The sequence below is a fragment of the Bison bison genome, unplaced genomic scaffold (genome assembly GCF_000754665.1).
Source record: "Bison bison bison isolate TAMUID 2011002044 unplaced genomic scaffold, Bison_UMD1.0 scf7180017863002, whole genome shotgun sequence".
NCBI classification, from domain to species: domain Eukaryota; kingdom Metazoa; phylum Chordata; class Mammalia; order Artiodactyla; family Bovidae; genus Bison; species Bison bison.
In genome coordinates, this window is record NW_011493574.1 from 36,413 (window position 1) to 46,653 (window position 10,241).

General features: G+C 50.2%; 1 protein-coding gene across 5 annotated transcripts in view; it reads left to right on the forward strand.

The window, feature by feature from the left end:
• Positions 1 to 9,505, forward strand: part of LOC104983606 (cytochrome b ascorbate-dependent protein 3) — an 11,136-nt gene extending 1,631 nt beyond the window's left edge. For 3 of the 5 annotated variants that reach the window (XM_010833133.1, XM_010833134.1, XM_010833136.1), the window contains exons 2-7: positions 568 to 673; positions 1,703 to 1,901; positions 5,680 to 5,888; positions 6,506 to 6,660; positions 7,384 to 7,540; positions 8,594 to 9,505. In XM_010833133.1, the coding sequence (XP_010831435.1) occupies positions 1,718 to 1,901; positions 5,680 to 5,888; positions 6,506 to 6,660; positions 7,384 to 7,540; positions 8,594 to 8,686 (798 nt within the window). In that variant the 5' untranslated portion in view covers positions 568 to 673; positions 1,703 to 1,717 and the 3' untranslated portion in view covers positions 8,687 to 9,505. Of the gene's footprint in view, positions 1 to 6; positions 674 to 1,702; positions 1,902 to 5,679; positions 5,889 to 6,505; positions 6,661 to 7,383; positions 7,541 to 8,138 lie in introns of those variants that run through there. The other 2 variants (XM_010833132.1, XM_010833137.1) reach the window with 2 other exon arrangements.
• Positions 9,506 to 10,241: the final 736 nt, after the last annotated feature.

Below are 10,241 nucleotides of genomic sequence, written 5' to 3' on the forward strand. Positions count from 1 at the left end.
TACAGGAACGAAGGGGACACCTCTGAGACTGGGTAGCAAATTGCTGAGTTTAGCAGCTGAGTCCAAAAGGTTCCAGGAAGCAAGTGGGATGATTTTCTCCCTCTAACCTCCTGGAAGCTTATATTTATTTTCCCCCCAGCACTCAAATCTTGCTTTCTCAGAGACTTCTGCCACCCTGGATCCCTTTGTGAGAGCTCCACACGTGTTTCTGGTTAGGTGGACACCTGGCATCGAGACAGCTGGCACGACATGGAATCGGGACCACTGAGAGGCTTGGGCGGCCATAAGAGCCATGGGCTTCAGGGTTTCGTTAGTAGTTAGGATGAAATGCTGTAATGCTACTAAGAAAATTTTAATAATTTACAATGTCCTTAATGTATTTTCTCACTTGATCCTCTGGCAACTTGTGATCACATTAAAAACATGGGGTTTGAAATGGAAATAACCCCTCACAGGATTGTCAAGAGGAGAACATGGGATCAATCATGTGTCTTAAGGTTGTGGTGTGATGTCTGTTCATAGCTGCCTTTCAGTAAGTTACATCCTGTTGCCATGGTTTTCTTTCAGATGAGAAGACAGTCCTTCAGATGTTAAGTGATTTGCTCAAGGAGCCTCAGAGCCTAAGAATTGGAGTCCAGGCCACTACTCTGTCAGCTTGTCACTGGGTATAAAGGTGAGGGTCAAATGTTTTATTTCTTTGGGAGTTCTTGGCAATTTTAGGGGCCTCTTCTTGTGTTAGCTGGTTCCAGTTGAGGAACCTCAAGTTCCGGAAGCCATGTGTCACCTTGGCCTGACTCCTCAGGGACAGTGTGCCTGCCTTGAGAGCTGTTTTCATGCTGAAAGCAGGAGCATCCTGTGGCTTTGCAGACTGCCTGCCAACCCTCATGCCCACTTGCCCTCATGCCACAGCTTTTAAGAGCAGCTGCTTAGGGGGCTAGGCATTCACCATGCCTGAAACCAGAGTTGGTTTCTGAGTTATCAGGTATATGCGGAAACCTCAAAATAAATTCTTTGCTTTCTAGATCATGAGTTCTTGCTTCCTCTTTTCTCCTCTGGACTTTCCCTTGAGAAGAGAAAGCAGAAGTTGTAGGTCTAGGGACCAGCTACAGGCTTTTGTCCAATTCAAGATGTGGAGTATGGGGACTGGAACGAAGACCCCATCTCACCTTCCCATGGGTAGAGGTCACTATCTAGGGAAGAACTCTGCTGTGGAAGTGGGATCCTATAACAGTTTTTCCCAGGTGGCCTGATAATAGTGTGGAGACTGTGAATTTTGCCTCCTTATGTTAGAACGGAAGGCTTGGGCATTTGTATTATCTAGCCTGGATTTTGACTTCTGCCCTTTCTTTTTGTGAGGAGTGGAAGTATAATTCTTTACCTCTGGTCCTGTGAGGGGACACCCATCCTAGGGCTCTGGACTCAGCATCCGGCCACTGCAGAGGAGCCCTCTCTCCAGGGCCAGCCCTGGGGCTGAGCTGGCTGCACTGCACACCGCCAGGTGCTGGGGCGGCACCTCACTCTCACTCATTGTTCATAACCAGAGATGGGGTCCAGCATGCCATCAAGGCTTCATGGGACAGTGCCCAGGCTGATGGCAGGGGAACCACCCTTCCGGCCAAGAACAAGGTCAATGTTACCTCCTCTGGCTGGGGTGTGGGGTGCACCCGAGCCAGCAGGGGTGTGTGATTTCCCCTTCCTCTAGGGCTGCCTGGTCAGAATGGCCGTGGGATGGTTTTACCTGTCTGTCCTGGCACTGTGCTCCCTGGGCTCGATGTGCATCCTCTTCACCATCTACTGGATGCGGTACTGGCATGGTGGCTTCGCCTGGGATGGCAGCATGCTCATGTTCAACTGGCACCCGGTGCTCATGGTTACAGGCATGGTGGTGCTCTACAGCGCTGGTGAGTACGGGTCGGCAGCAGACACGTGGTGGGGCCCAGGCCCGTGTGGGGCAGCGCTCTCCCTGTCCATCCTGGCCTTTGTTACTGTCAGGTTCAGGGCTGTGAGGGAGGGATGGGATGCGGTGGGTTGTCTCTGGGCCCAGCTGACATTTGGAGGAAGAAGTCTTGAGAACTGAGACATCTGAGAAGGGCAGCTCCATGGATGTTCTTAGGCAGGGGTTTGCACATTTCCTGTTAAAGGCCAGGTAGGAAATATTTTAGACTTTGCAAGCCCTGTGATCTGTATTGCAACTACTCAGCTCTGCTATTGTATTGTGAGTGACCAGAGACATCACAGAAACGTGTGTGGCCGTGTTCCAATAAAACTATTTATAGTGGTGGGAGGAGGAGAGAAATAGGTGAGGGAGAGGAAGAGGTACAGAGTTCCAGTTGCAGAATAAATGAGTCATAGGTACAGTGTGGAAATGAGAGTTAATTATTATATAATATCTTTGCTTGGTGACAGATCATAACTATAACTGTCACAGTGATCATTTTGAAATGTACAGAAATATTGAATCACTGTGTTATGTAACAGGAAGTAACATAGTGCTGTGTAGGTCAATTATATTTCAAAAACAAACAAACTCATAGTAAGAGTAAAAGAGATCAGATTTGTGGAGTAAGGGGTCCGGAGAAGGCGATGGCACCCCACTCCAGTACTCTTGACTGGAAAATCCCATGGATGGAGGAGCCTGGTAGGCTGCAGTCCATGGGGCCGCAAAGAGTCGGACACGACTGAGCAACTTCCCTTTCACTTTTCACTTTCATGCATTGGAGAAGGAAATGGCAACCCACTCCAGTGTTCTTGCCTGGAGAATCCCAGGGACGGGGGAGCCTTGTGGGCTGCCATCTATGGGGTTGCACAGAGTCGGACACGACTGAAGCGACTTAGCAGCAGCAGAGGTGAGGGGTGGAGGGGAGGGGGAATTGAATGAAGGTCATCAAAAGGCACAAACTTCCAGTTTTAAGATAAATAAGTATTAGGGATATAATGTACCACATGATCAATATAGTTTTTAACACTGCTGTGTGTTAAATATGAAAGTTGTTCAGATAGTAAATCCACAGAGTTGTCATCACAAGAAAAAATTTTTTTCTATTTAATTCTGAATCTGTGTGAGAAGATGGAGGTTCACTAAACTTACTGTGGTCATCATTTCATGATGTGTGTGAGGCAAACCATGATGCTCCACACTGTTAGCTTATGCAGTGCTGTATTTCAGTTATATTTCAATAAAACTGGAAAATACCAGTAAAATTTTAAAAATTAGTGTCATTTAAAATATTATATGATTTAATTGATAATAGTCTCCATAAGCATTAATTACCTAGGATAAATTAACAAAAGCCACATTAGACTTCTACAGAGAAAAATATAAAACTGTATTGAGAGAAATTAAAGAAGCCTTAAATAAATGGAGGGATATACTGTGTAAGTAGTCTGGAAGACTAAACATTGAAAAGATTTAAGTTCCCCTGAAATTATTTCATAGGTTAATTTTAATTCCAAAGCCTCAGTGCTTATTTTTGTGAAAACTGACAATTCAATTATCTTGAAATGCAAAGGGCCAAGATTGATCAAGAAGGTTTTGAAAAAGAGCACAGTTGGAGAGCTTACTTGCCCATCTAGTCAGGGTTATTATAAAGCTGCTGTGATCAAGATAGTGAGGGGCCTACTGTATCACACAGGGCACTCTTCTCAATATTCTCTAATGGCCCTTAAGGGAAAAGGATCTAAAAAGGAGTGGAGATACATATATATGTATAACTGATTCACTTTGCTGCACACTGGAACTAACACAACATTGTAAATCAACTATCCTTGAGTAATATTAATAACAGTGTGGTCATGATAAGTGAATAGACAGGTGAGGAAAGGTGGCCCTGTAGAGCTGTGGGATAAGATGTTCTTTTCAATAAATGATGTTCAGGCAGTCATAAGGAGAAAAACCCCTTTATTCACAAAAACAGGCAGTGGCCTGGATCTGTCCTGTGAGTGGTAGCCTGCCAAGCATGCTCTAGGAAGTGGGAAGGTGAAGCCCCTCATGGCACAGTCAGGTCTCAACATGAGGGATCTGCTCACTCCTGCCGGACCAGCCTTGCTTATCCCGTGTGTTCACAGCTGGGCTTGGGGCCCAGGTCAGTCTTCCTCTCTCCACTTCTAAAATGGGAATTACAGTGACATTGATAAATAGCAGCTTGCCCTGTGTACTTGATGATATCATCCTGTTTTGTTCTTCAGTCCAGTTGCTCAGTCGTGTCCGCCTCTTTGTGACCCCATGAATCGCAGCACGCCAGGCCTCCCTGTCCATCACCAACTCCCGGAGTTCACCCAAACTCACATCCATGGAGTTGGTGATGCCATCCAGCCATCTCATCCTCTGTCGTCCCCTTCTCCTCCTGCCCCCAATCCGTCCCAGCATCAGAGTTTTTTCCAATGAGTCAACTCTTAGCGTGAGGTGGCTAAAGTATTGGAGTTTCAGCTTTAGCATAAGTCCTTCCAATGAACACCCAGGACTGATCTCCTTTAGAATGGACTGGTTGTATCTCCTTGCAGTCCAAGGGACTGTCAAGAGTCTTTTCCAACACCACAGTTCAAAAGCATCAATTCTTCGGCGCTCAGCTTTCTTCACAGTCCAACTCTCATTTCCATACATGACAGCTTGTGAGGTGGGCTCTATTGTCTCCATTTTACAGATGAAACTGAGATTTAGAAAGAAGATGCCAGGTAGCTGAGAGGTGGAGCCGGGATTTGGACCTCGGTTATCTAACCTTAAAACTTGTGTCCTTGACAGCTCACTTCAGTTGTGAGAGTTCTTCCAGTTAGATGAAATAATGAATGTGATACTGCTTTTCAACCTGTATATAAAAATGCATACACCTGGCATATATTATACCATCAGTTCAGTTGCTCAGTCGTGTCCAACTCTTTGTGACCCCATGGACTGCAGCATGCCAGGCTTCCCTGTCCAGACCACCAGGGAATTTCCTAAATTGAAGTACTGTTGTTGTTTAGTCACTAACTTACGGACTGTAGCCTGCCATTCTCTTCTGTCCATGAGATTTCCCAGGCAAGAATAGTGGAGCGGGTTTCCATTTCCTTCTCCAGGGGATCATCCTGACCCAGGGATCAAAGCCACGTCTCCTGCATTGGTGGGAGGATTCTTTACCACTGAGCCACCTGGGAAGTCCAAAAAATTGAAGTATAGTTGATTTACTAGGATAAATTAACAAAAGCCACATAAGACTTCTACAGAGAAAAAAATAAAACTGTATTGAGAGAAATTAAAGAAGCCTTAAATAAATAAATTACGTTAGTTTCCAGTATACACTGATTCAGTTTTATATACAGTGTGTGTATATATACACACACACACATATATTCTTTTCCATTATAGTTTATTACAAGATAGTGAATATAGTTCCCTGTGTTACCCAGGAGGATCTTACTATTTATCTATTTTATATGTAGTAGTCTGTGTCTGCTAATCCCAAACTCCTAGTTTCTCCCTCCTCCCGCCCCTCCCCTTTATCATGGTCCCTTGTCCCCCTTCATGGCTGATGGCTGCACTAGAAGTGATGCCAGGATGGAAGATGCTGGAGAGTTGATACTGGTGTCCTAGCACTTCCTGCTCCTTGTTGGGAAGCTGTTTGGGATCATGGCAGGGTGACTCCCCTGATGCTTGGATGAGCAAGAGGGGAAGAGGCCGAGCCCTGGGACTGCTCTCTCCGACAGCATCGCTGGTCTACCGCCTGCCCCAGTCATGGGTAGGGCCCAGGCTGCCCTGGAAATCCGGCCACGCAGCCATGCACCTGCTGGCCTTCCTCCTGACTGTGCTGGGGCTGCACGCGGTCTTTGAATTTCACAACCACGCAAAGATCCCCCACCTCTACTCCCTGCACAGCTGGCTGGGCATCACCACCGTCTTCCTCTTCGCTTGCCAGGTGGGTACTCTGTCCTCCTTGGGTTCCCGTTGGCTGCCTACTCCGGCTGGGGCTTCCCTCGCATCAGCACCAAATCTTCCTTCTGCTCAGTGCCTGGAGACGGTGTGGCAGGGCGCATGCTGTAGGATTGGCAGTTGGAGGGGCTCTGGGAGGCTGGTGGTTCTCCCATTCACCCTGTTCCATTCTCATCCCTCACACCACCCACTGTGGTCCTGGAGTGCTCTGAGCTAACTCGATCACAGTACGTACCAGGCTGACTCTAAGTCACCTTTTCCACTCCCCTTTTCTGTGAACCAGAAGCAATTTGAGCAGTAGTATCCACATCCTGATTGTAGCCATGTATGAATTGGGAGTTTTGTGAGCCAGGATAGGAAGGAAGCAGAGACAAATGAGGAGGGCTGGGTTTGCGGGAGGGTTGGGGTGTAGCCAGGCTTTTCATGTATGTGACATTCCTGTTTGTGTCAGATCACAGGGAGGAGGCTGCAGTGCCTGGCAGGAGGGTTGAGCTGTGAGAGAGGGGCCAGGGTTCATTGGCAAGCAGGGGGTGCTGACGGGCGGTGTGACCCGGCATGCCTTTGGTCACACGCAATACAGTCAGGTATTTCCTGTGTCCACAGTGGTTCCTGGGCTTCTCAGTCTTCCTGCTGCCCTGGGCATCCATGTGGCTGCGCAGCCTCCTGAAACCCATCCACGTCTTCTTTGGAGCCTCCATTCTCTCTCTGGCCATTGCGTCTGTTGTTTCTGGCATTAACGAGAAGCTTTTCTTCAGTTTGTGAGTGGGGGGGCCGTGCATGGGACCTCCAACTGTAAGGTGGGGGGCAGGAATAGGGTCTTCAAAAGATGGGTCATAGGACCCGTCTGAGGGAGGGAAGCCTTTGGGGTTGAGCTCGTTCCTGATCTGGAAGGTAATGGACTCATCTTTCTTTAGGCTGAGATTGGTAAACTGGTCGCCAAATACTTACCCAGCATCAAAGTGATTTAGAACCTACTCTGGCAGAAACTATTCTAAACGTCTCAAATTTAATCCTCCAAGTGCCCTATAGCGTTGGTAATGTTGTCCTTGCCACGTATGAATTAGGGAATGGAGGCACAGAGAGGTTTAGCAATGTGCCAGTAAGTGGCAGAGCTTTGAGTTAGGGGACTAGAGCTCATACACCTAACCACTACCGTTCTCCATTTGGGGAGGGAGTTGGGGTGCAATGAAGAGCAGACAAGATTTGAGGTCAGACCTGGGTATAGATCTTGGCTGTGCCGTTTCCTAGTTGTGTACCTCAGGACGAGTTCATGTCATGTCTGGGAGCTTCAGCTTCCTCAAGGGTAGACAGCATTCTGCAGACACTAGTCATGGCAGAGACTTAGAAAGTATGTTAATATTCCAGGTTGCAGCGGGCCCTGGGAAGTCTTTCTTATCCTCTGTTAGTGGCATTGGGTCCCGCATTGGGCAAAAACAGGTAGAAAAGTTTCTCAAGGGCCCGCATTGTTTTGTCATCCTCAGGAAAAATGGCACCAAGACATACTCCAACTTGCCCAGTGAGGCTGTCTTTGCAAACTGTGCTGGGATGCTGGTGGTGGTCTTCGGGCTGCTGGTGCTCTATATCCTGCTGGCTTCATCTTGGAAACGCCCAGAGCCAGGGATGCAGGCTGAGAGAGAGGTATGGGGTCTTGGTCTCCTGTTGCAGGTTGGGGTAGGGCCGGGTCTGAGGGGTCAGCCAGTAGAGGCTTGGGCTTTGCCAGGAAGACCAACCCAGTAACGTGGTGGGAAACAAGTAGCTTGAAGGTGGGGTTCGGCTGGCTGATGGGGAGCACCAGAGTGAACCCAGCGCTTCCTGTCATGGCCAGTGCAGCTGCTCCTAGGGCCCTGTCCGCTGGGGGAGCAGGGGCTTCCTCCCCTCCCCAGATGGCTGTGGTCTCACGGGGAAGTGTGGCTTTACCTTCCCCAAGGAAGGGCTGTAGTGTGAGGAGGAGGTATGCTGATTTCTGCTTCTCCAGCTTCAGAGCTCATCTAGTGGGATGGGAGCTTTCCTCGTGGGTGTGTGGTGACCGGTTGAGGGCTTGGGACATTTTGCCTGTTCTCAGCCATGCAGGCACCTGAGGGATGGAGTGTGTCGGTTGAGGGACTCCGGGGCTTCCTTGAAAAGTGTGGTGGGTGGACTGGGGCTCACCCTGCAGGTTGGGGTCTGTCTGAGCAGCTCAGGCTTGGCGGGACTCCTGCAGGTCAGAGGCCATTTTGACACCTGCTTGTCTTTCCAGGCCCTGTTGCGTGGCAGGGAGTGAAGCAGGAAGGGACTCCCAGGAGCAGTCTGTGTGCAGTCTAAACTCCTTCCCGAAGCTCTGCTCTCGCTGGTTGTGGGCCCTGGTCTCCCCTTGCCTCTGGGTGGGCCTGCTCTCCCATAGCCTGCCCACGTGCTTTCCTTGGTGGCTTTGGCTTCTCTGCCCCTTCTTGGCACTGAATTCTCAGGTCATCTGTTTACCCCTGGCCTCCTTGCCCTGGCTGCTCATGCTGTTGCTGCTTGTATGAAGTCAAGTTCGCTTCCCCTCATACCCCTAAGGATGTGGTAGGGAATCCTGAGGACTCAGATAAGCTGGGAATTGAGTACCATCCACATTGTGAAGAGTGGGGGAGCCAGGGCTTCCGTTGGCGTTCCCCCGAAGTTGAGGCTGCTGCCCCGGCCAGGCTGCATCTGCTCTTGTAACCTCCCATCCAGCCCACCAGGACACGAGGCCGGGCGGGAACGCCAGAGGTGATGCTGGAAGGAGAGCGGGGACTGGCAGAGCCGCTTCTGCAGAAGAGAAGCTGAGGGCTGGCTGCTTGCTCCTCATTTCCCGTTGCTGCCTTCTGTGTCCACGTGTTCTGCGTGCCCTGCTAGCTGCTGCTGCGACTGGGGCCTGGATCCTGGCTCTTCCCTGTGACTGACATGCCTGTCACTGCCGCACAGCCCTACGTGACCTGCTCTTCTGAGAAGACCCTGTCCAGCTGTCCCTTGGAGTAGCAGACCTCCTTCCTTTTCCCTTACTGGGTCCAAGCTCGGCTGCCTGGCCCCAGGTGGGATCAGCCTTGCGCTGTCACCAGGGCCCTTGCCCAGCCATCTTCACTCTGCTGCTCACCATGAAACATGCCAGCGTTGTGGTGCACTGTACCCAGCAGAGCCCTGGAAGCCATGGCCACCCCCAGGGGCATCCCTTGCTGAGCATCCAAGTGCCTCACTTGCCCCTCCCACCCCTCCATGGCTGCTTGCCTAGCAGACAAGTCTCTGGTGTGACACAAGTGTGAGGTGTTGCTTTTCTCCCAATGAGAGACTGGGGTGGCACTGCCCTCTGCACACAGGCCCTGCCAGGTCCCAGGCTCCATGCTGCTGTGCCTAGGTGACAAGCAGCAGGACACCTGGTGTCCTGATTTGTGGCAGATGGCAACAAGGCTGACTGTCCACCCCACCCCACGTGGCCAGATGCTGGCCAAAGGGCTGTGACTGAACCTCCCAAGCGGCTGAGACCCTCCAAAGGCACTGGGATGACTGCCAGGCACTCTGGTCACAAGACCAGCTCTCCCTTTTCTCCACGTGGGTAGGCGTTTGACTTATGAGGCTTGATTTTCATTAAATGTATTTTTAAGAATCAAAGCCTTCTGTGCTGAAATGACACTGTGACGTGATCTTGGGCCATTTGCAGAAGCCATGGGCTAGTACTGACCCAGACTTGGGGAGGGACAAACCCAAAGGCCCACATGACTCTTTTCCTGCAATTGCATGTGACTCTTGGTTCCTGAACTTGTCCTTAAAAGTAAATGGCCTTTGAGGATTTGGTTATCTTACCAGGAAGGAGCTGTTTCCTCTTTCATTTTCTGGAACACAAGACTCAAAAAGGCTTAAGTGATTTGCCTGAGGTCACCCAGCCAGGCAGTGGCAGAGTTGGGATCCACAGGCCAGATGTCTGAGGCTAGAGTTTCCTTCCCAGGGGCTGGGTGTGTGTACCTGTGCCCACCAATAACTGTGACTATGATTGGCGACCTGTGGTGTGTCTGATGGGTGGGGGGCCCTGGGCAGAGCAGGGGAAGCCAAAGTGTTGAGGAAGCCTGCAATCAAGTTTGGGCAAAATAAGTGGTCCCAGTGACTCCAGTGTTCTTGCCTGGAGAATCCCAGGGACGGGGGAGCCTGGTGGGCTGCTGTCTATGGGGCCGCACAGAGTTGGACACGACTGAAGCGACTTAGCAGCAGCAGTGTGACGAGCTGAGACCACCTGGTGGTGGAGCAGAGGACTTGGAAGGAGCTGGATGCAGACATGTGATGTCAGCAACCCCCAGTGAGTGAGCATCTGGATGGTCTCCGGCCCTTTATCTTCACTGGTTGCTTTGTGTGC